Genomic DNA, 22,414 nt, shown 5'->3' with positions numbered 1-22,414 from the left:
CTTTAACAGAAGTACATAGTTGCATTATTCATCTCACTCCTAATATGCAAAATACTAAATCGGAGCACCAATTCAGTAACGATAAAAAAATAGTTGATACCACGTACTTACATGGAACATTGAAGAATCTTGACGAGATCTGACAACGTCGATTTCTGAATGTTCTTTTCATAGCTGGCTAAATAAATAACCATATAATTGTTTCCTCTCTCTCTGTTTCATATATTGTCTGGTAGAAAATACCTCGAGACGTCTCTGTTCTTGGAGGTATGTGTGATATACTAACAGAGATAAGTGAACTACTAGTGATGCTAAAATGTATGCACTAATAAAACTAATAATAATTGTGATAAATGAAATTAGTACTTACAGTGACGATTTTTCATTAATTTACATTGTAGATGTATTGAACAGTTCTCACATTAGTGATAGGAATTGTTCCTCTTCCTCAGAAGTTACTTATGCAATGTCCACCGGGTGTCTACTGCCTATATTCCATCATCTTGAACTCAACTATTCAGGAATAAGAGTCGTGAATGAGTTTTCACCTCTAAAATATTACTTGCACTACAACAGCAAAAGTTGTTCTGTACAGTCTGCGATATTACAAATGGCGTAGTTAATAGGGACTTTTGCATGTGCACAAAGATTGCGCCTAGGAATGCCAAAGACAGCACAGAATTAGTCCGCATTAGACTTGAAAATAACTTCGTTTGTTAATGTTTTATGTCAAAAATATTTGAAGTTGGGATATAGGAAAAAATACCTAGGCTCGTCTCGCTTTGTCATTCTGTGTGTAAATATACTAGTATTGAATCGTGATTTCCATTAATTATAAAATTACATCACATCCATTAATTATAAAGTTGAACTTCTGTATTTTCTGCAGTCTTTTTAAAATGTTCATATGAAGATTTACATTGGCTTGATAATGAACATCCACATTTTCATGAAACCTCAGAGTTATGCACAGATTTGCGAGTTTATATCTTTGTGCAAAGAAAGTGAATACCTTAACGTTACAAATATGAAAGTGAATAACTTGAATCACCAAAGATAAAAATCTCGAGAAACGCGTTGCAATTCACGACGTGTTCCATAGTGACCACAGTTGAATGTAAGGAAAAAATGTAGGAACAGAACACAGAGGTTAATAGTCAATATAATAAACAAATGAAATATAGAAATTATTAAGTTCGTTGCTTAAGAATAAGCTCTGAAACTTCTAAATTAAAGATACTTTTATATATCTATATAAAAGAAATCGTCCTGAGGAGTGACTGACTGATCAACCGCTAAGCCAAACCTTTAAGCTAGAAACGTGAGATTTTGACAATGTATAGGAGTTTTGATGTAAAGCACCACAAGGAAGGATTTTTGGGCGAGGAAAGGAGGAATAGTAAACTGTCTGTATCTCCGAATCTGAAGGATAGAGACATAATATTTGGTATATGGACTTCCAATTTAAAATAATTAGAACGGAAGAAAGAGAGGTGAGTTTACAATTATTATGTAGGATGGCCATATATCGAAATCCTTCAGGGTTAGAGACATGAAATTTGGTAGACTTCTCATTTAAAATAACTAAAAGACTTGTTTAAGCGTTTTTTTCCCCTCTACAAGGGAAAAAGAAAGGGTGGGAGTTGCAATTGTAAAAATATGGCCATATCTCGAAAATCCTTAAAGACATGAACATTGGTATTTAAGCTCATAATTTAAAATAATTGAGGACATGTTTTCGGGTTTTTGATATTTCTCTTAGAAGGGAAGGAAAAAGAATAGGGGTTCCAGTTGTTAATAAGAGTCATATTTCGAAGTTCTTTAAGACTACAGACATGTTATGAATATAAAACTCGGCATATAAGTTCCTTATTCAAAACTCAGGTGGGCATTTGCCACATCGTTTCCGGAAATATCCGCTTTTAACAAGAGGTAGTCAGTTTATTTTTTTTTTCCTTAATATATATGAAAGTGACTTGGAGGTTGTCAGTTTCATTATCTCGGAGAAACGGGTGAACCCTTTGAAATAAATTTTTGAACACAGCACTTGGGCCGATATGTGGTTATCATTTTACTGATTGAAGTGCTTATTCTAGGGGAAAGGGGTTTAAATTGCACAAAGAATAATGCCATAAACGTATTATTAACGTGTGAAGAACGAAAGCAGAGGCTAAAATATGAGAGACGAGGCCGTAGGCCGAGCAAACGCCGGGAGTCTGTTGAAATCTTTAACTAGTAGAAGACTATAGTAGTAGTTCTCTTTATTAGTAGTAATCATCATCATCATAGGTATTCTGCTTTTATTGGCAGGTCACTTGCCGCAGCTGAGAAGCTTCCATGCTCGACGGTCCTCCGCTAACTTCTTCGTCTTCGCGTATGATCTTTCTGTTTTTATATCATCCATTAATTATAGTCTCGTTCGCCCCGTCCCTCTCTTTCCCGCCACCATACCCTCTAGGACGTCCCTCATGATACAATCTGTTCTTAGGCAATGATTAGTAGTAAGATTCTACTTATATTTTTGGAAATATTGCAAATATAATTCTTACTACAGTTTAATATTTCAGAATTATGTTGATTGAAATATAATGAACAATGTTTTTTATCTTTACGGTATGCGCGTCCAACCTTTAAATGCAATACACATCTCCTTGTTTGTAAGTATTGCTTGTGAAGTCTGGTATTCGTCGATGTCTTGCCGTTGTTTAACTAATTTTGTTTTGATTTGTAAAGTCGTTGATATCTTGCCGTTGTTTAACTAATTTTGTTTAATCTGTAAAGTAGGTTAAATTACAATCATACCTCTTCGCTCTAAACGAAGAAAATCATCCTTAAAAAAATTTTACTACGCCAGATAAAGGTTAGTTAAAGGCTGCTGAAAGTGTTTGTAAATTAACAACTTAACAATTAAATCCTACCCTTGGGGCTTACACCAAATTATCTTCTCTTAAATATTTATTATAACTAGCAACTCAGCTGGATATTCAGTCATCTGTGATCACATAATATTCTACAACATTTAATCGTATCAAATTTGTAGAAGTCATCAGATGTTTTCATATTTGCAGTTTAACATTGAAATGCAGTAAGGTATGATCAACTTTCACTACTTCAAAGATTATAACTTACCGTAACAACGACAATATATAATCTCCATATATCAAGCTTATAATATTGCCATTAACCGCCTCTTACATCATTGTTACACTAACTTGGTGTCAACACAGGTAGTTTTGCTCACCTTGGTCTAGTGGCTACCATGTTTACCTTAACACAAGATCCCGGGTTCCATTCGCGATGGATGAACATCGAACTCTTCCAGTGGTTTAAGATTTAAACTGTACGTCTCGATCTATATAGACTTATTACTGACAAATAATGCAAACACATACCAATTAATTTGTATAATTCGCATTGTGTGTAAGTAGGAAGCAAGGTTAGATTGAATCTCATTAAGATAAGAAACGATAGTTAACGAGTTTAGATTTATGTAATCTTTGAATATATGTATATATATATATGAATAAATGCTTGTGCGTAGTAGCAATCATTTATGGCAATCAGTATTTTGTCTTTCAGTGCCATTAAGAAAGATCAGTTTATTGAAATGAAGAATGATCATCTGGAATTGGAGCCGTTCGTTGAATGTGCAGAATGTGGAAGAAAGCTCCATCAGATATGTGTTCTTCACATGGACTGTATATGGACTCAGGGGTAAGTTGTTCAATTTGTATTTTGAAATTTTAAAAATTAAAGTAGTAATTGAAGTTCACCATGAACTTAGAATTACAAATAGTTATAAGTGCACTTTCAAATGAACACATGGCTGTTTTTACGAAGTATTGCAGTCTACAAACTATACTTGTTTTTTCTCATTGATTCTTTCGTCAAAGCCAGATTTCTCCCAGTACAGTGGGTAATAAAATTAAGACTTAACTATACAAAGTAACGCACAATGTAAAGGAGGTGGGAAGAGAAACAAACCGATCTAAAGTGGCATAGATGAAATCAGCTTTCCTAGCATTAGTTCTTTTTCTTTACCTGTTTCAATGCAGTGCATTTATTTGTTTCATATAGATATTGCGTAATTGAGTTTGACTGAAATAATGCTTTGAGAAAGGAACAATGTATACGAAATTGGTTTACTAGCATTATAGCTTACACAAGATGGCTTGTGATGTTGTTTCCAGTCAGTGGCAAAGCTGTTAGAGCAAAACCTTTGTTAATTAGGTATTCAGTCATGTTCAGAATTGGTAATTTAGTGATTTTTTGTTAACATCTTCTGAGTAATTTGAAACATTAAAGAGTACTGTTACACTAAAAGTAAATCAGGCTATAAAATAGGAAAATGCACTCGATAATTTTAACAGGTAATTGTAACTGTTATTTCAAAGATGAAAGGATCATAAATATCGTAGGTTTAAATAAAAAATAAGATTTTATGTAAAAATAGTAATAATTCATTTTGAGTAAAGAACCACAGAAAACGGTGCTAAAAGTAACATATTGCATGTGTTGTAACGTGAATTTTTTTGGATGAAAACAATTCAAGAATTGCGATCTTGATCTATTGGAGAATAGTGATACAATGAATCATATTATCTTGGTAATCTGTGGAGAACCACCTAAATGGGTTCATTTGTTTAAGTTACTAGAAAAATAAATATTTTTTGTAAGATGCTATTTTTGGATGTAAACTTTCAAAAAATTAGTGTGGTTACTCATTTTGTATTGTTTTGGAAATAATGAAATGATAGGGTTAACGTTAATCTCTAATTGACAATAAAGTAAACTGTTTTGGGGAAGTAATTACGTGGACAGTTAAAAGTGCTGAAGTATCACGTTTCTCAGCCTGATTATTATTATTATTATTATTATTATTATTATTATTATTATTATTAATAATAATAATAATAATAATAATAATAATAATAATAATAATAATAATAATATTCATATTAATATTATTATTAATTCTTTTAAATGAAAATAAACTTTAATTTACATTCTTCTGAATATCGTATATTAAGAAACTTCTGATTTTAATCTTATTTTAAGTATAATCACCTTAAGTTTTCGAAATTACAATATTTTAACCTTCTCACAGGGGCCTTAACTTGCGTAGTTGACAATTATTTCATTATATTGTATATATATTATTTTTTTTTTCTAGTACAAAATTCTGTATTTTTGCCTTAGAGCTGTTTGCATCACTGAAAATTAATTTATTTCTCACTTTATAAAGCCAGGATAGGTGGAAAAGAATACTTCTAACTTTTTTTTTTCAATCAATGGAAAGGTGAGGCGGAGTGAGATGAGGATTATTAAAGAAACTGTCAAAATGAAGAGCAAGAAAAACAAATATTTTTAGCAGTATTTGAATAATTTTGATGCTACATTATTATAGATAACAGTCATGCAAGTTGTATAATATGATTATACATGTGTTCAAATAAATGCATTCACATATTCGCATCGTGTTAGTTTTGCTCATTTATATATATATCTTTCTTTCTAGGTTTGTGTGTGATAATTGTTTAAAGATGAAAGGTGTAAAAAGAAAAGAAAATAAATTTACTGCCAAAAGACTTCCAACAACTAAGTTGGGTTCTTACATAGAAACACGGGTTAACAATTTTCTTAAGAAAAAAGAAGCTGGTGCTGGTGAAGTTGCCATACGCGTAGTGTCAAGTTCAGATAAAATAGTAGAAGTTAAACCAGGAATGCGAAATAGGTAAGTTTCTTCAATAACTATCATTCGCAAAATTGACGCTCGGGTAACAGATTTCTTGAGATTTATTTCTTCCTTCACTGTTCTTTACTGATTTCCTTTTGTTGTTTGATTTAATTCATTTCTCAGAATATTTTTTTATATCCAGTATTATAACTGGCTATGGAGTTTTACGAATGAATGTGCTTTAAAATATGTTACAATTCTTTTCTTCTTCTTCACTTTTAACAATTGAAATTGTTAATACTTTTTCACCTGTTTTTTTCTTTCGTTCTTCATCCATTTACCGAAATTTAAGAAACTGGTTAATTGTAAAGATTAAATGAAATTCATTTTGTAAGAAAGTGCAACTGGGCTAAGCATCAAATCGTGTCTCAGGCTTACTGTCCCGGTGCGGTAGCGTTTACGTTATCCAGACCAGCCACATAACGTCACTGGGGTGCTGTGCTTAGCCTTCGAATTATACCACAAGGTTACAAAGAAAAGTTTTTTTTTTCTTTATTTTCTTTCTTCAAGTCGCAAATAAAGTCGCATTGATAAATTTTAAATCACAGTTACGATGAAATAAAACAGAAGTGAAAACCGAGAAGAATTGAAACGACTGCATACATATCTCCATGTAAATTTTCCTGTAAATATTTTTATTCGGTAGGGATAATTTTCTTTAACGTATTGTTACTTTTGAGAAACTAAGAAAGGGATTAACAAATATATTAGGAGATGATGAAAATTAATAAACTTGCTTAACTGGAACTTCAATCGAAAATTTGTTGATGCCCCTCATTATGAGCGTAGTGAGGAATGTTTGTAAATTTTAATAGATACTTTTAAAATTAATTTAGTTACTACAAATGGCTTTTTTTTTTTTTTTTTTAATACGTTGTTTGTAATTAATACAACCTAGTAACAATACATTTAAATTTTATAACGAATAAAGGTCATCATGACCTTAAAAATTATGAATACTCCATTTTTTCGATATTTTTTAGAGCTTTGCATAATTTTTTTTCAGTTGAACAGCTCTTCAAACTTAACAGTAAGCGACTGAAAATTAGCTGCGACATAAGACAGTAGGATATTAAATATAGGCATTATTGAGTTTGAAAAATGTATCCTGTGCACTGTATAATAAATTTCCTATACAAATCGTTACGTTGTTTAGCGTCCCTAACGTACATATTTTTCGGTTATTAACCTAGGTTTGTTTAATTACTGTTATTTATTTCGTCGAACATTAGTAAATGTCACTGTTATGTTGTATATATTACACTAAAAAAAATAATACAGACATCTAGTGAAGCGGTTGTGATATTTACAATAAGAAAAAACGTGCAATTCAAACCAAAAGAGACTGTATTCATTTGTTGGTGGTGTAATAAGTAGTAGTTGTTCCTATCGTTCGTATATTTAACGAAGAGAAAGTGAGTATGGAAGGAAACTGAAAATTAGGGTATTACAGCCATGGAGGAAAGATGTGTGTAATGTAATCTTACTGAATGATTGCGTGTTAAAATCAACACAACTCAGTCGAATAAGAAATAATCTGATTCAAAATTCTTGCGTGCAACTTGAATATTAGAACAGGCTGGAAGCGGGGAATCAGAACCTGATCTGCCGCATACTGGCGTTACATTCCGGTGAATTAAACGTTCGGATTGTCAAATGTTTTTTCCATTGTTTATATACTTACTTGAAAAATATGTATTGGAAATGGGATTTGTAAGATTTTTTTTTTTGTTTTTGTTTTTGTTTTGCCTTTTTTTTTTTTTTTTACAAAGCTATTTTCATGGTGCTCCTTTTGCGTAACTTTTTTTTGGTACAAAGCTATTTTCATGGTGTTCTTTTCGTGTTTTCAGATTCGTTGAAAATGGAGACTTACCGGAGCAATTCCCATATCGAGCTAAAGCCTTGTTTGCATTTGAAGAAATAGATGGCACAGATGTATGCTTCTTTGGAATGCATGTACAGGAATATGGTTCTGAATGTCCTTGTCCGAACACAAGAAGAGTGTATATAGCGTATTTGGATTCTGTACATTTTTTTAGACCTCGTCAATTTCGTACTGCTGTATACCACGAAATTCTTCTAGGCTATTTGGATTACGTAAAGCAATTAGGGTGAGCTATTTGCTGAACATTTTTATATGTTAAATAGTAAAAATATATTGTGATGCAGAATGTTCAGTGCTTTAGTTAAAATCGTTAAGACCTTTTTTTTCTTACCTACTTTGCATTGTTTTTATCGCCCCGCTTACTCCACCCTTTTCTGTGTATATATCTGCTTTTGTGTTCTCTGCTATCTTTTTTCCTGCTATTTATGATCCATCCAGCTATTATTTCTACAGATTACTACAGTGATGATCGGACTATCTTGATATTGTAAGTTAGTGAAGCATATCAAGATGGTTTCAATAGACGTAGCCGGTATGTGTCCTTGTATGACACTTGAACTAAGCTTTATAGTTCCGTTTCTTTTATCTTGTAGATTAAGAGGGTGAATCAAACTAAAATTAACTAGATAAATTTGCTAAGCTTTATAGCTCCATTTCTTCTCCCTTGTAGATGAAGAAGCTGAACACAATTGAGATTAACGTGATAATCAAGTTGCCAAGTTGCTAGTGGATTGTTTAACATACAAAATTTTCGCTTCTGAGGACAATATATTTAATTTAGTTGAGAAATTAGACATTTACTGTTCCTTTATCTCAATGTAATTCTTTACATTTGAAACTAAGGCACTTAACGTACAGTAATTAGCAGGGTGGGAAAAAATCATGATTTTTAAAAATAATTTTTGTTGATTTTTTTTATTTAAATCAAATCTTCGTATAATACAAGACGCAAACTGAAGAAAAAACATTAGGAATTAGTTTTAAATGTTAATTATTCCATTTAAGTGAAAGTATTGGGGTTTAATTTTGAATTAATCCTCAATCTTTAACCTATTTCAGTCCCAAACAATGTTTCTTAAGCATTAAGGAAAATGTACAGCAACGTTTATCAACGTGACACTTTTCTTTTCCCGAAAGTTGCTGATATTTGGCAGGGGCGTATTTAAAAAGAAAAAAGAAAAAAAAAAAAACGGAACTAGCTAGAGGCACGAAATACATATAAAGTACTTAAATTTCGCCTAAAATTAACTAACTAACTATGGAACCCGAAGGTTCAATGCCGCGTTCACAAAAGCTCTCCATTGACTTGACTTCTGTCCTTAGCCAACTAGATCCAGTTTCTACTTTGTATTCTTATTTCTGAGATGCGTCTTAATATTGTCCTCCAATCTGCGCCTAGGTCTTCCTAGTGGTCGTTTTCCGATTGGTCTTCCAGTTAAGACTGAAAGCGTTTCTACTTTCTTCCATCCTAGCTACATGACCTGCCCACCTCTCTCTCCTAGACTTGATGACCCTAACAATGTTTGATAAACCGTATAAATTATGTAGTTTCTCGTTATGAACTTTCCGCCATTCCCGTTCCTCTTGGGTCCGAACATTTCGTCTCAGGATCTTGTTTTCAAATACTTTGTCTTTGCTCTTCCCTCATAGTAAGTGACCATGTTTCACAACCATACAGATCAACAGGCATGATTATCGTTTTATATATTTTAAGCGTCAAATTGTTTGACAGAATTCGCGACAACAAGAGATTTTGAACTGGACAATAACAAGAATTCTTGCTTTTAGTCGACATTTAATTTCTTCGTAAATATCGTTTTCATCTGTTAATATTGATCCTAGATATTTGAAAGTGTCCACTCTATCAAAAGTATTATTCGATATTTTAACGCATCCAAAATTTGCCGTATTACGATCCCGAGGAACTTCTATGTAGCTATTTAGTACATAAATTTCGCCTATCTTGATTCTATGAAGTTTTATTTTTTATTTTTTTATTTTTTTTTTAATTTTTTTTTTTTTTTTTTTTTTTTTGTTTCGGGGAGGGGATCGCCCTAAATACGCCTCTATTATCTGGAAGCAAACAAATAAACGTGGACACAAAAAATTAATGTCCATGGTGATTTCCCCATTGGAATAGTTAACGAGTTAAGAACCCAGTGTTACGAAGAGAAGAAAGCAGGATTCACCCGTTATCTGTTCAAAACGGGATTTTCCCTATTCATTCTCTACAAGATACTAGTTTTCGTACTGTGCTTACATGCATTTGAATCTCATTGTACTATGATTATTATCTTCCATAATCGAAATAACAGAACAAAAACGGGATTTTGCTTATTTTCACTTTAAATTAATTTATTTCGGAATTTGATTTAAATCAACGATGTTTATTTAAAAAATCAAGTGATTTTAAATTTTGATTAAAATCAACGATGTTTATTTAAAAAATCAAGTGATTTTAAATCTTGATTTAAATCAGACTGATTAAAATCGTGATTTAAATCAATCCACCCTGGTTAGGTCATGTGTGCTACTGTAAATACACTGATGATTGTACACAATTGGAATTGTTAACAAGTAAATCGAATGAGACTCATCCTAGCTTAAAATTTATTGTTTAGCGTTCAAAGAAGAAATATCTGCTTGGATATGGAAATCCTTTTTTCTACGTGTTATATAAGACTTGTTCCTTTAGAATCAGATCTAAGGAAAGATTCGTTATTTATTGAGGATTGTAGTCTAAATGAATATCTTGTATCCACTTTATTCGATTGGTACAATCAAATTAAAAAGAATCGAAGATTCGACAGACGTGGAAGCGAGACTATAGATAAGAAATAGATTGGACTGTCTATATTCCACAGATTGGCAACTGCATTGAACAAGATTATTTTCACAGTACAGTTTATACTCAGCGTTATAAATTTCCAAAACTGAATAAAAGTATCAACTAGACTAAAAAAAGGATTGAGCCCTTCGCGATATAGCGTTAGTGTCCCAAATCTCAGGGAGTATGAGTCACAGAGGGTCAGTCCTAACGTCATTTGACAGTTGCTACCTAAAGCTAGTAGATGTGCAAAAAGTGTTGGAATTCTTGCAGCCGGACGTAAGGTATTGAAATTAAAACGAGTGAACTTTCCGTAAAACTGCGCTACATTTTGCAACTTCATTTCGATAAAGGCTCAAACCTATGAAGAAATGTGTGCTGTTCATGGGCAAGGTATGTTACCAAAAGCAACAGCCAAGTGATAGTTCAATCGCTGTTGTTCTAGAAATTTCGATCTCCAAGATCGTTTCTTGCAGTCGGCGACCAATCACAGAAGAAATTGATGATATTCTGGCAAAAGATGAGCAAGAACGTTATGTAAGCAGTCCTGACACCACGAAACAGTTTATAATTGATTGGGAGAAAGCTGGCTGTCAAAAGAAGCTCGACGTTTTGGTGCTACATGATCTGATTCAGAAATATTTACGCCATCGGATTTCTATCTCAGAATTTCTATACACTTGGATTAATAATGTCTACAGTTTAGAGGGAGTGTCCCCAGCAGTTCAAAAGAATTGGCCGGACAATTAAAAAGAAATCTGTTATATTAAATCACGTACACATTTACATTATCTGTAGGCTGGGCTCGCAGCTCGACATAATTTAATAAGAACGTAAGTATTATCAAACAGACCATCCGCCGTGTTACTTTCACAATAGCAGTTTTAGTACCAGCCTTCACATTTCTACGTTCTTCTTCATTTCCTTCTAAACCATTGCAAATACTCTTCAGCTTGTACTAAAAGAATCACGACTTCATTGAATTCGATCTCAGTGGATGTCCATTACCCATTTTTTGTAACAGAACATTTTCTGTTTCCAAATAGTCGACAAAAGAAGATAAGCATATTTTGAGTACGAACTTCTAACAGGTTATTTTCTTTAGTTGCTTGTTGTATCAATGAAATATTACTTTCTTTTTGACGAGTCGTAAAACTCTTTATCATGCTAAGCATTCAGAACACAATGGCTTGCGGAACATAGAAAACACAAAATTACTAGTTGTCAGCCATACTGCTTCACATAAAAGCGAGGAAACTAAAGTTTAACGAGGAAAACTGAAAGGGATTTAAAATAATAGAAATGAATCAGAAGAAAAATTGAGGTTACAGTGTTTCGAAACGTGTGAAGTGTGTTCTGAAAACTAGTGAGGGGTAAAGGATTGAAGCATGGATGCATGGACAGAAAATATAACTGAAGCTTTTGATCATCTTTTTGATAGAACGGAAATCTATTAGTGGGATGCAAGCAAGGAAATAATATAAAAAATACGAAGAATGGAAGTCCAATAATGGGGTGCAAAAGAGGAAAAATAAATAAAAAATGTAACAGGAGAGTCAGTGTCAAGCTGCCATGCAGTATTACACGGACAATAGCATTCAAGATAGTCTGTGAACTTCTAAGTGTTCGAAAAAAAGTTTAATAATACGACTTCATGGTCCCTCATTCGCCTTGCTTCTCCTCCACCGACCACTGTACATCCTTGGTTCTCTGCTTCCCCGGTTGTTACGCAAGGAGGCATGGGTGCGTTACAGATGGGATTATGGAAGGTTGTAAAATAAATTATATTATTTCCTTGGGTAACATTTCAAATTTGGAGTACCAGCCAGTAGAGAAAAGAAAAGTTCGTCCTGGCATTGGCATAGATACCTTGCATCAGAATCATTCAGCTATCGCTTGATAATTCAAGAACACCCTTTCTTGTCTTGGCTATGTGTCGTCTCAGTGGTTTTGAATCGTATGCATGGAAAGGTACCAGCATTCGAACAGTATAGACGGCACCACTACTGAGACCATTTTTAACTACTAGTATATGTATTCCTCGCCTGAAGTACATATTTGTTTTGACTTAGCTGATGTCTCCGCGACACGTTCAGCCCCTGGTCTACAACTCGTGGAATAAGAGATTTGAGTTTACTACACAGTCCTCTGCTAGCTGACACGTGTGGGACATGGTGGGATATCTCGAACACCTGCTTATCGCTGACAAACGAGAGCAACAAAATGTACCGTAACAGTTTGACTTTCTTGATAGAAATATTTCAGTCAAGGTAGCTATCAGGTTCACCACGTTAGATTTGTGACTCAAGTTTCTATCACTGTTTCGGTTTCTTGCTGAATGGGACAGTCTTCTTTAGAGAGGAATATAAATTGACCTGGGATCACAAAAGCACGTCTTGCGTAATCAAATGTCGGTTGTCGTTGGGTAAATTTCATGTTCACGTAGATTCAATTAGTTTACTATTACCTGACCAAATTAATTTTAAATTAGTGTATTTGGGAAGTTGGTCAAAATTTTAGAGTAAACATTGTATACCGTGATTCTTATTGAATATTGTTATGATATAAATTTTAACTAGGTCATTCAGTAGTATGTGTTTACCACCATGTATAGCTTTTACATTTGCTGAATCACTGTCACTTTTATGTTAGGACATGCTTTATTCTTGATTAATTAATTTGCAGATATACAATGGCACATATATGGGCGTGTCCTCCATCAGAAGGCGACGATTATATATTTCACTGCCATCCTGTGGAACAGAAGATTCCGAAGCCTAAGAGGCTGCAAGATTGGTATAAGAAAATGCTAGACAAAGGAATAATTGAACGGATCGTAGTAGACTATAAAGTAAGTACTAATCAACGAACTTAAAAAGTGCGTTACTGAATTCTTAATGTCTGTGTGTCTGTCCGTCCGTTTGTCTGTTATTTGCGATTTTTTCAATTTTAAGCCCTGCATTCGATAGAGCATCAAAAACTATCAGAGAAAGTGATTAAATTTTTCGCGTCACTCTTACCGTCCCCGAGACATTGGTCAAAAATGGCCGACTTCCAGAGATTTAAGGAGCCATATCTCAGAAACCGTAAGTCATAGAGAGATGATATTGGTACTGATCAATATCTGAAAGGATAGTAAATATTTTGGCACCAAATATTAATCGGTGGCCACTGTCCAACTGGCCACTAATTAGTATCGGTACCAAAATGTTCACCATCCTCTTAGGTATTGATTAACACCAATATCATCTCTCTATTACTTACCATTCTCGTGATATTGGCCAAAAAATGGCCAATTTCTAGATATTTAAGGAGCCGTAGCTCGGGAACCATAAGTTATAGAGAGATGATGTTTATCAGTACCTAAGAGGGTTGTAAATATTTTGGTACCAAATATTAACCAGTGGCCATTGTCTAACTTGCCATTAGTTTGGCCAGTGGCCAGTTGGATAGTGACCATCAATTAATATCGGTACGAAAATGTTTAACATTCTATTAGGGATTGATTAACACCAATATCATTCTCTATGAATTACCGTTCCCGTGATATTGGCCAAAAGATAGTTCCGATTACGGGAGATTTAAAGAGCCAAATCTCGGGGACCGTAAGTCACACAGAGATCATATTGGTGTTGATCAATATCTAAGAGAATGGTGAACATTTTGGTAACAAATAGTAACCGGTGGCCACTAATTAACTCTGTATTGGCCAATTGGCCACCATTCCCCAGATATTAGCCAAACTTTTCGAATTTCTAGATATTTAAGCAGCCATATCTCGAGAAGTGTAAGTCATAGAGATATGATATTTTGCTAATTTTTGCGAGAAAGAGAAGAAGGCGCGGAGAAAAAAATTACTTCTACATCTAGGAACAATGACAGTTATCCTTCCAGCTTCATCTATGATACGAGGCAGAATCAACATTATTTTTTAAGGGCTTTCTGGAACGCTTTGGAAGGCCGAAATAATTTATTGAATTCAGGTCATACAAGTCTGATTTTTTTCTCACGTATCAAATATAAATGATATGACTAAGTAAATAAGAAAATCAAAGTATCTACAGAGAGTAAAGAATTCGTGATTAAAACCTGGTATCACGCGTGAGAGTCATTTGGCCACAAAAAGGTACTGGAAAATGAATAATGTATAATGGACAACATGCGGAATTCGTCGAAGTGAATGTGTAGATGTACGTAACGTCTTCAGGGAAGAAAGGAACAATCTATGATGTTATGCAAAGAGTAATCTTATGCGATTGTAACTGTTAATTCTAAAATTGTTGATTTTCAAATACGTTAGAGGCGAATAATTTCTGAACAGTAGGAGAGACTATTTATGTGTTGTATTTAACTTTATCTGAAAAATTTGAGTGTGTTGTAATTATATATAACGTAATGTTTTTCAGGATATTCTAAAACAAGCTATGGAAGACAAGCTTAGTTCAGCAGCAGAGCTGCCGTACTTCGAGGGAGACTTTTGGCCTAATGTTCTTGAAGAAAGTATCAAAGAACTCGATCAAGAAGAGGAAGAAAAACGGAAACAGGCTGAGGCCGCTGAAGCAGCAGCCGCAGCAAACGTATGTGTAAGCTATATATTTTTATTCTGCTTTTTTTTTTTCTTAAGATGCGCATATAATCAAATTTGTTGGACTTCGACACACTGAGCTAGATACGAGTGCTGACTATTCATCGTACGTGGGTCATAATTAGGTTATAATTCTGTGCCATATGAATATGAATAATTGTGAATCAGGAGCTGCAGTGATTCTGTACCTAGATACTTACTATTAGTAAAGTGAGGCAACACAATTTAATAAATGAAATTTTCGAAAATTTATATTTCAGGCAGTTATCAAAATAATATAAAATTGGAGGAATTATTGTTAAATGTGGCATATATCCTAGTTTTTCTGATACATCCCTCATCTACGAGTTCTGTCAGAAAGGAAGTTTTATTTTATTAAGTAGAGAAGAGCTAAGATGGCTACATGTTTTCCCAAGCATGGGAGTTAAAAGATACTACATTATACTAGAATAATTACGGCATAGATTAATTGTAATACTCGACACAGGAAGCCAGAAACTTGACAAGAGATATCTGATACATAAAATTAATCTTTATATCCCTGGACCTCTTAACGAGAATTCTAATTTTAATCTAACAACACATTTTTGTTTCAGTAATTTTAATTTTTCTACTTGTTAAACAGTTGTATTATTCGCAGTTGTTTCATATTTTAATTCAGTTTTAATAAATAGCCAACTATACGATCGCAACTGTTGATAATTAACCACACATTTACTACAGAATCTATGAAATCACAAAATAATATTTATAAATAGGAGAAAGCAAGGAAATAATATTTATATAACTGGCACAATTAACACATTTTAAAGAACGTTATCACGATTATATTCCTCCAGTTCTCAAAATATGATAGAAGGATATATATCCTTCTATCATTCAAATGTACTTAGCTGTCACACATGCATAGTAACGTTTTTTCCTTTTCATTTTGAAGGATGAGAGTGAAGTTGGACCTGATGGTAAAAAGAAGGGTCAGAAAAAGGCGAAAAAGTCAAATAAGTCAAAAGCGAATCAAAGGAAAAATAGTAAAAAGTCAAATACTCCACAAACTGGAAACGATCTTTCGGCCAAAATATTTGCAACAATGGAAAAACATAAAGAAGTATTTTTTGTAATACGACTACATTCTGCACAATCAGCTGCAAGCCTCCAGGTAAGTGACTTTCCTATTAGGTATATCGAATCTATAACATAAATTCGAAGGTAGAATTAACCTTAAGATTCAAAACATTTATGAATTGTTTTGTTAAAAAATTACAAAAGATCTGAACGTTCAGCAGATCCTATTAGACATATCAATTGATGCCAAGTAGTGTATTCGTACAAGATTAAAACCAAGGTTTGAGTTTACAGAATAAAATAAAATAAAACAGAATAAAATAAAATAAAATAAAATAAAAAATCGAAACAAATTTCAAATTGTAACGCTTCTAAAATTAGTAAAAGAAGAGCTGTTTATTTTTACCAAAGTCAGTCATCCAGTTTAAACCACAAAATATATTGTTACTTTTGAGCTTAAGTTTCGGAACATAGTGAGATACCTTTTGGGAAGAAAAATGTAATTCGTGAGCTATAATGCTTTATATATGTAAATAGGTAAAATTGGTTAAGGATTCAAGGGGTATTTCTTTTTACATATGTTAAAAAGTCAATAATATATATTTTCTAAAAATATGGATAAAAAAATACCCTTGAGTGGTAACCAGTTTTCCTATTTGTTTTATTACGTAAGAATGATTATGATAATGCTTTGCTTAAATTGTACTGCTTTCCAGGTTTCCTTTCATCAGTTTTTATTCTTGTTATGAGTACAGGCAGTATAAGCGTAGTAAAAGTAGGTTCGTAATTTAATAAAGAGGAAGATGGAAAAAGAAAAAATATTCTTATTGAATCAAAGGTGGGCTGTATAGCTAAGGCTTGTGTAAATACCTCAAAAGAAACATAAAACCATAGCCGCATGAGAACGAAATAGAATTACGCAATTGAAAGAAGTATTATTACAAACTATTACAATCAGTTTCTGAATAAATTTTGTATTGAAGAATTAAGAAATCAGTCAGTTTTTCCTATATCGTATCATCTGTAGATGCGCACTCGATGGACAGTGAAAAAAATATTGATTGTCCCTCATACCTAATTGAGATGTGTTCATTAATGTAAAACATTGCATTGTCCAAGTTTAATTAAATTTACGATATAGTAAATAGGTGAGCACTGTTCTAAAGAATGTGTGTGGGGTCAAGGGCAGAGTAGGTAGCGTAGCAGTTGCATCGGCACTGTAAGTCTTGAGGATCCGGGTTCGATATCCTGTTCAGGCGTATCCTTAAGTTGTGAATTCGTGAAACATATTGTTGAATAGTTTATACTCCTTAGTCACTTCCTAATTTTCAACTTTGTTTTTTTTTTATAGAGTATCCAAGATCCAGATCCATTCATTAATTGTGATTTGATGGATGGAAGAGATGCATTCTTAACAATGGCGCGTGAAAGGCATTATGAATTTTCGTCATTGCGTCGTGCTAAGTACTCAACTATGGCTATGTTATATGAACTTCACAATCAAGGCCAGGATAGATTTGTTTACACTTGCAACAACTGTAAAACTCACGTCGAAACGAGATATCATTGTACGATATGTGACGTAAGTATCTGATTATTTTGTTTTGCAAATAATTAGAGATCCTTAACATTGATCTAAAAAAATTAGATTACGTACACTGTGCTCTCATTTATAAATACCTGATAAATATTATGTCTCCTATTGCAATCAACTGTCATTGTTGTGAGCAGTCCTATTTAATTGGGGAGACACATTTTATGTAGTAATTCGATGTATACACGTTAATTGGTGAATTATTATTTACTATACGAGGACTAGGTATTATTACCGACTCCTTTTACATTCAGTAAAACGTTAAGATAGCATAATAAACTTTATTTGCGGGGTTTTGCTTGGATTTCTCTGCTAGTATCGCTATGTTATGTAGTTTCATTGTGAAACTGACAAATTTACTATTACTTTACTAATAGAGAACTAGTGACAATTTTTTCATAATTTTCCGAAATACATATTTTGCAATGATTTTGTTGCCAATCCTATTACACCAGAGTAATATTGAAATCTTATTCGACACTTTAATTGGTGTGGATAGTGAAATCATGATTTGATAAAGATTAGATGATAATGTTCATGGGAACTCGTTGTTCATGTAATTTGCGAACGGCTGTGTCTTCGGTGTAGGTAGTCCCGGGTTTGGTCCCGTTTGGGAAGACTACATGAACTGGTAAGATGGGAAGATTACCTTAATTGAAACGTAATAAACTACGGTGTAGCAGACTAGAAATAGTAGGTCAGCGCAGGGAACCGGTGCACAGACCATGCACTACATAGTTAGTGTGACATCTAGCCAATCATAGCCCTTAATAAAGTTGTATACGAATGAGTTCCACTCTGGAGTTCCAAATTATAAGTATCTTAAGGATCACGTTGAAACTTTCCCAGGATTTTTTATTTTTTGTTGATACATATTTACCAGGATGAGGATGGAAACCGTGCTTTTAAATTGGGAAAGTTCGAAACCAGGGGTTATTTCTCCCTGTGAAAAGTGGAGTACAAGGTAAACATTGATAACGAATGTAAAGCGTGCGAACCTATAAGAACAGTGGCATAATGAGTTCGAAATAATGGCGTTGGAAACCGTGCACTGATAACTCGTGTTGCTGAACTTGCGCCATCTGCCCATTGATAACTCCCGAGAACTGTAGCGCTTCATACTTTAGGTTTAGCTCAATGTGACGTAGATAAGAGTAATCTGAAGTAACGCACTTAAACGTGGTTTTGGCGTGTTTTTTAAAGATTCTTTTGTTGTAAATGCATGAATAAAAGTATATCTTGTGTTTATCTTTTTGTAGGATTTCGACTTGTGTGTTACTTGTTATGATAAAGACGGTCATCCTCACAAAATGGAGAAACTTGGATTCGATTTGGACGATGGATCATCGCCAGGCGATCAGAAATCCCAAGCCAATCCTCAGGTTTGTATCTAAATTTGTTTTAGGGTAAAGTACAATGTAAATGGACTAGCTTAACACTTCAGTAATCTTTAATTCAAATGTGCAAAGCAGTATTGATTTTGTTGGACAAGTTATCGTAGAATGATTTTAATATTTTTCATGTATTGGTGAACTATTTTTATGCTTATACACTCAGTTCATCTATTACATTCAAAGGATATGTTATACTCAGGAAATACGTGCGAAAATAATTATGTATCACGTAGGGGGAAGGAAAACTAAGCAGTTTCAGATTTTATGTTGTGGAGGAAGTCGTTCTAGAAACTGTGTGCGCTTCATAATATTACATACTCATAGCTACTTACAAGTTAGTCATGAAGTTCTTCATCAAATTTCATTGCAGGAAGCAAGAAAATTGTCCATCCAAAGATGTATCCAATCACTTGTACATGCTTGTCAGTGTCGTGATGCTAATTGTAGATTACCTAGCTGTCAGAAGATGAAGAGGGTTGTCCAGCATACAAAGATATGTAAGAGGAAAACTAATGGTGGATGTCCAATCTGTAAACAGCTTATTGCATTATGTTGCTACCACGCCAAACACTGTCAGGTATGTTATATTCATTGTTTTGTATATATATATAAAGATAATAGTGTGTTTGTAGTATATAAATAAAATAAGGATTAACAGTTCTAATTATTGGTTTCCATCGTGTGTTGAAAATAAGTATACGAAGGAATATAAAAAATCCACTCCTCTAGAAGAAATCCACTCTAGAGAACTGTTACCATGATAGCATTAGTCCTCTATGTAGTCACCGTGTATAGACAACACATTTTTGCCAGAGGTTTTTCACTTTCCGTAAGCCCGTTTTGTAAAAGTCTGCAGTTTGGCTTTGAAACCACAGTTCAACTTCAGAAATGACGTCATCCTGCCATCAAAATGGCGTCCTCTGAATGGACGCATCATTTCCGGGAAGAGAAGGTAGTCTCTTGGTGCCAGGTCCGGTGAATGTGGTGTGGGAAATATTTCGTATCCTAATTCTACTGTCTTCATTGTGGATGCATGGGTGGAATGAGCCGGTACATTATCTGCCAACAGGAGCAGTCTTTTTGTAACCAATCCACGACGTTTGTTCTTCAGTTCGTCTCGTAACTTAGGAGATGGGAATAATAGGTAGTAGTAACAGTTTGCCCCTGTGGTGGGGAATCTGTCATGGTGACCCCTTCATAGTCTCAAAAAATAAAGTATCAGTCACCTTGGCGGAAGAATTCTGCACTCGTTGCTTTTTAGGTATTGGGGAGGAGAGTGTTTCCATTGTTTGCTCATTTCTTTGTTTCTTGGTCATAAAGATAAACCCACTTTCATCCATTGTCTCTAGTCTGTCAAAAAAGTCCTCTTCATCCACCTCACAGGGATGCAAAATTTTTCAGAGTCCTCGCGATTTCTCTTCTGGAAAGATGAGAGCAGTAGTGATGCCCATCGTGTTGACACTTTTCTGAAGATACAGCTGGTTGTGAATGGTATTCCAGGCAGACCCATACATAACACTTTCAATGGTTATTCTTCACTCTTGCATTATGATTTTCTCAAACTTTATCGTCAGTGTGGAATCGTCAGTGACATATGGTTTTCCAGATTTAGAGACGTCCCAGTGTTCAGTTTGGAATGGCCGTTTCCACTCGAATACCATCTCATAGGATGGTCTCTCATCCCGCATGAACTTCTTTCATCTCTTCTTGAATGTGCTTTGCTGATTTCCCCTGAAGCTGGAGGAACTTAATGATGATCCGTGCCGCAAGCTTATCAATCATCGCACTTCAGTGATTTATCTGCATGGTTAACCTACAAGGACCTAGCTATAAGATGTATATCCAAGGGAGTTCGTAGTTCGTCACCTTCTAGGTGATTGTATGAACTTTTTGATAACCCCTCGTACTACTTATGTAATTATTAAAAAAAAATATTTAAGCAAAATAGTCACTAGAAACTGAAACCGCAGAACATGTGACATAAAAGATTACAAATATACATAAAAATGATCAATGCGAGTAAATGGAAAAGTAATTGAGTGATTTTTTAAACATCAAAACAAATGTATTTACAAAACGTGAAATTCTGTCACCTGTTCATGAGATGGCAGGTGTGTGCACCTTGTACACGATAAACGGCATGTATTTCAAAATGATAATTCGGTTTGAGACATTCAAACAAGTGAAGCTGTGGAATGTGTTGACAATTCTATGATCAAAAAAATAGAAAACACTTGAAATTAAACATGAGTTGAGTACAAAATATAGTAACAAGTGCTTGACACTCGCAGAAGTAACTAGTGATCAAAAGCAAGGTGCATTTGTCCGATGGAATCCATTATGAATGAAGTGATCCAGTGGAACCTGAGGCAAACAATCCTAACAGTAGTGGATGGAATAGGTATTTCATATACAGTACATATAACATTATCCGTGAAACGCTTGAGTATCACAAAATGTCAGCAAGGTGGGTCTCGAGACAACTCGCTGCTCATGGAGAACCGGATGGCGTGCTATGTAAGGATGGAAACTCATTCCTCGACCTCAGTGTGACTGGTGTTGAATCGTGGGTGTTCCATTACATGTCGGAAGGAAAGTGCAAGGTTATAATTGGAACTCCATTCTCAGGAAAAGTTTTGCTCATCATCTTCTGGAACAACCGGCATGTGATTCTTCATGCTTTGCAGTTAAAGAGCAAATCGTATATTTCTTCGCATTGTGCTACACTGGATCGTCTATAGTGCTCTGTACCGAAAACTTCTCACAAAAACTTCGGAGATCATTCTGCATGTTATTACAGAAGTTTTGCAAAAACTCCAGTCTTGGTTTTGTGAGATTCTGGTGCATCCCATATCCACTCGATTCCTAGCTCATTCAGATGTACCTTTTTAGAACTCCTTGCCGGTCAACCCTTTCGCAGCAATAATGAGATCATCACAAACTTGTGTCGATAGTTCAGCGCCCAGCCAGACCAATTCTATCACATGAGTACCGAAAACTTGGTTGTCATGTTGGGACAGTATCTCAATATCAGTGGCTATGTAGAAAAGGAGAGAGATGTTATGTTTTTAAAATAGGAATATATTTCGGTTTAGCTGTGAAAAATTTACTCGGTTCTGTTGTAAATTTCCCTAAAATTTCAATCAATATATCCAAAATCAAATATGTACAGTCAAGAACACTTGATCTTGATAACTTAAATTTTCTGTAGATGATGATTTGCGAATTTTCTGTAGACGATGATTTGCGAATGACATTTTGACAAATAGGAAAGCAAAAATTAAATGAGATAAAGTCAAGTGTAAGTCTATCGTTAATAATCTTCAGTAG

The 22,414-nt window shown here is 34.1% G+C and overlaps 1 protein-coding gene across 7 annotated transcripts in view; it reads left to right on the top strand.

Annotated features, from left to right (window-relative positions):
* Window positions 1-22,414, top strand: part of nej (CREB binding protein nejire) — a 255,701-nt gene that overhangs the window by 212,060 nt on the left and 21,227 nt on the right. For 4 of the 7 annotated variants that reach the window (XM_081751731.1, XM_081751729.1, XM_081751728.1 and 1 more), the window contains 9 exons: window positions 3,565-3,714; window positions 5,519-5,734; window positions 7,588-7,848; window positions 13,135-13,300; window positions 14,856-15,032; window positions 15,972-16,190; window positions 17,448-17,678; window positions 18,950-19,072; window positions 19,455-19,661. In XM_081751731.1, coding sequence (XP_081607857.1) covers window positions 3,565-3,714; window positions 5,519-5,734; window positions 7,588-7,848; window positions 13,135-13,300; window positions 14,856-15,032; window positions 15,972-16,190; window positions 17,448-17,678; window positions 18,950-19,072; window positions 19,455-19,661 — 1,750 coding nt within the window. The remainder of the gene's footprint in view (window positions 1-3,564; window positions 3,715-5,518; window positions 5,735-7,587; window positions 7,849-13,134; window positions 13,301-14,855; window positions 15,033-15,971; window positions 16,191-17,447; window positions 17,679-18,949; window positions 19,073-19,454; window positions 19,662-22,414) is intronic. The other 3 variants (XM_081751730.1, XM_081751727.1, XM_081751726.1) reach the window with 2 other exon arrangements.

This window comes from Thermobia domestica, chromosome 3, assembly GCF_964235325.1.
Source record: "Thermobia domestica chromosome 3, izTheDome1.hap1.1, whole genome shotgun sequence".
Taxonomy (NCBI): domain Eukaryota; kingdom Metazoa; phylum Arthropoda; class Insecta; order Zygentoma; family Lepismatidae; genus Thermobia; species Thermobia domestica.
The sequence above is the reverse complement of the archived record's forward strand: the minus strand, read 5'-3'. Positions and strand labels throughout refer to the sequence as shown.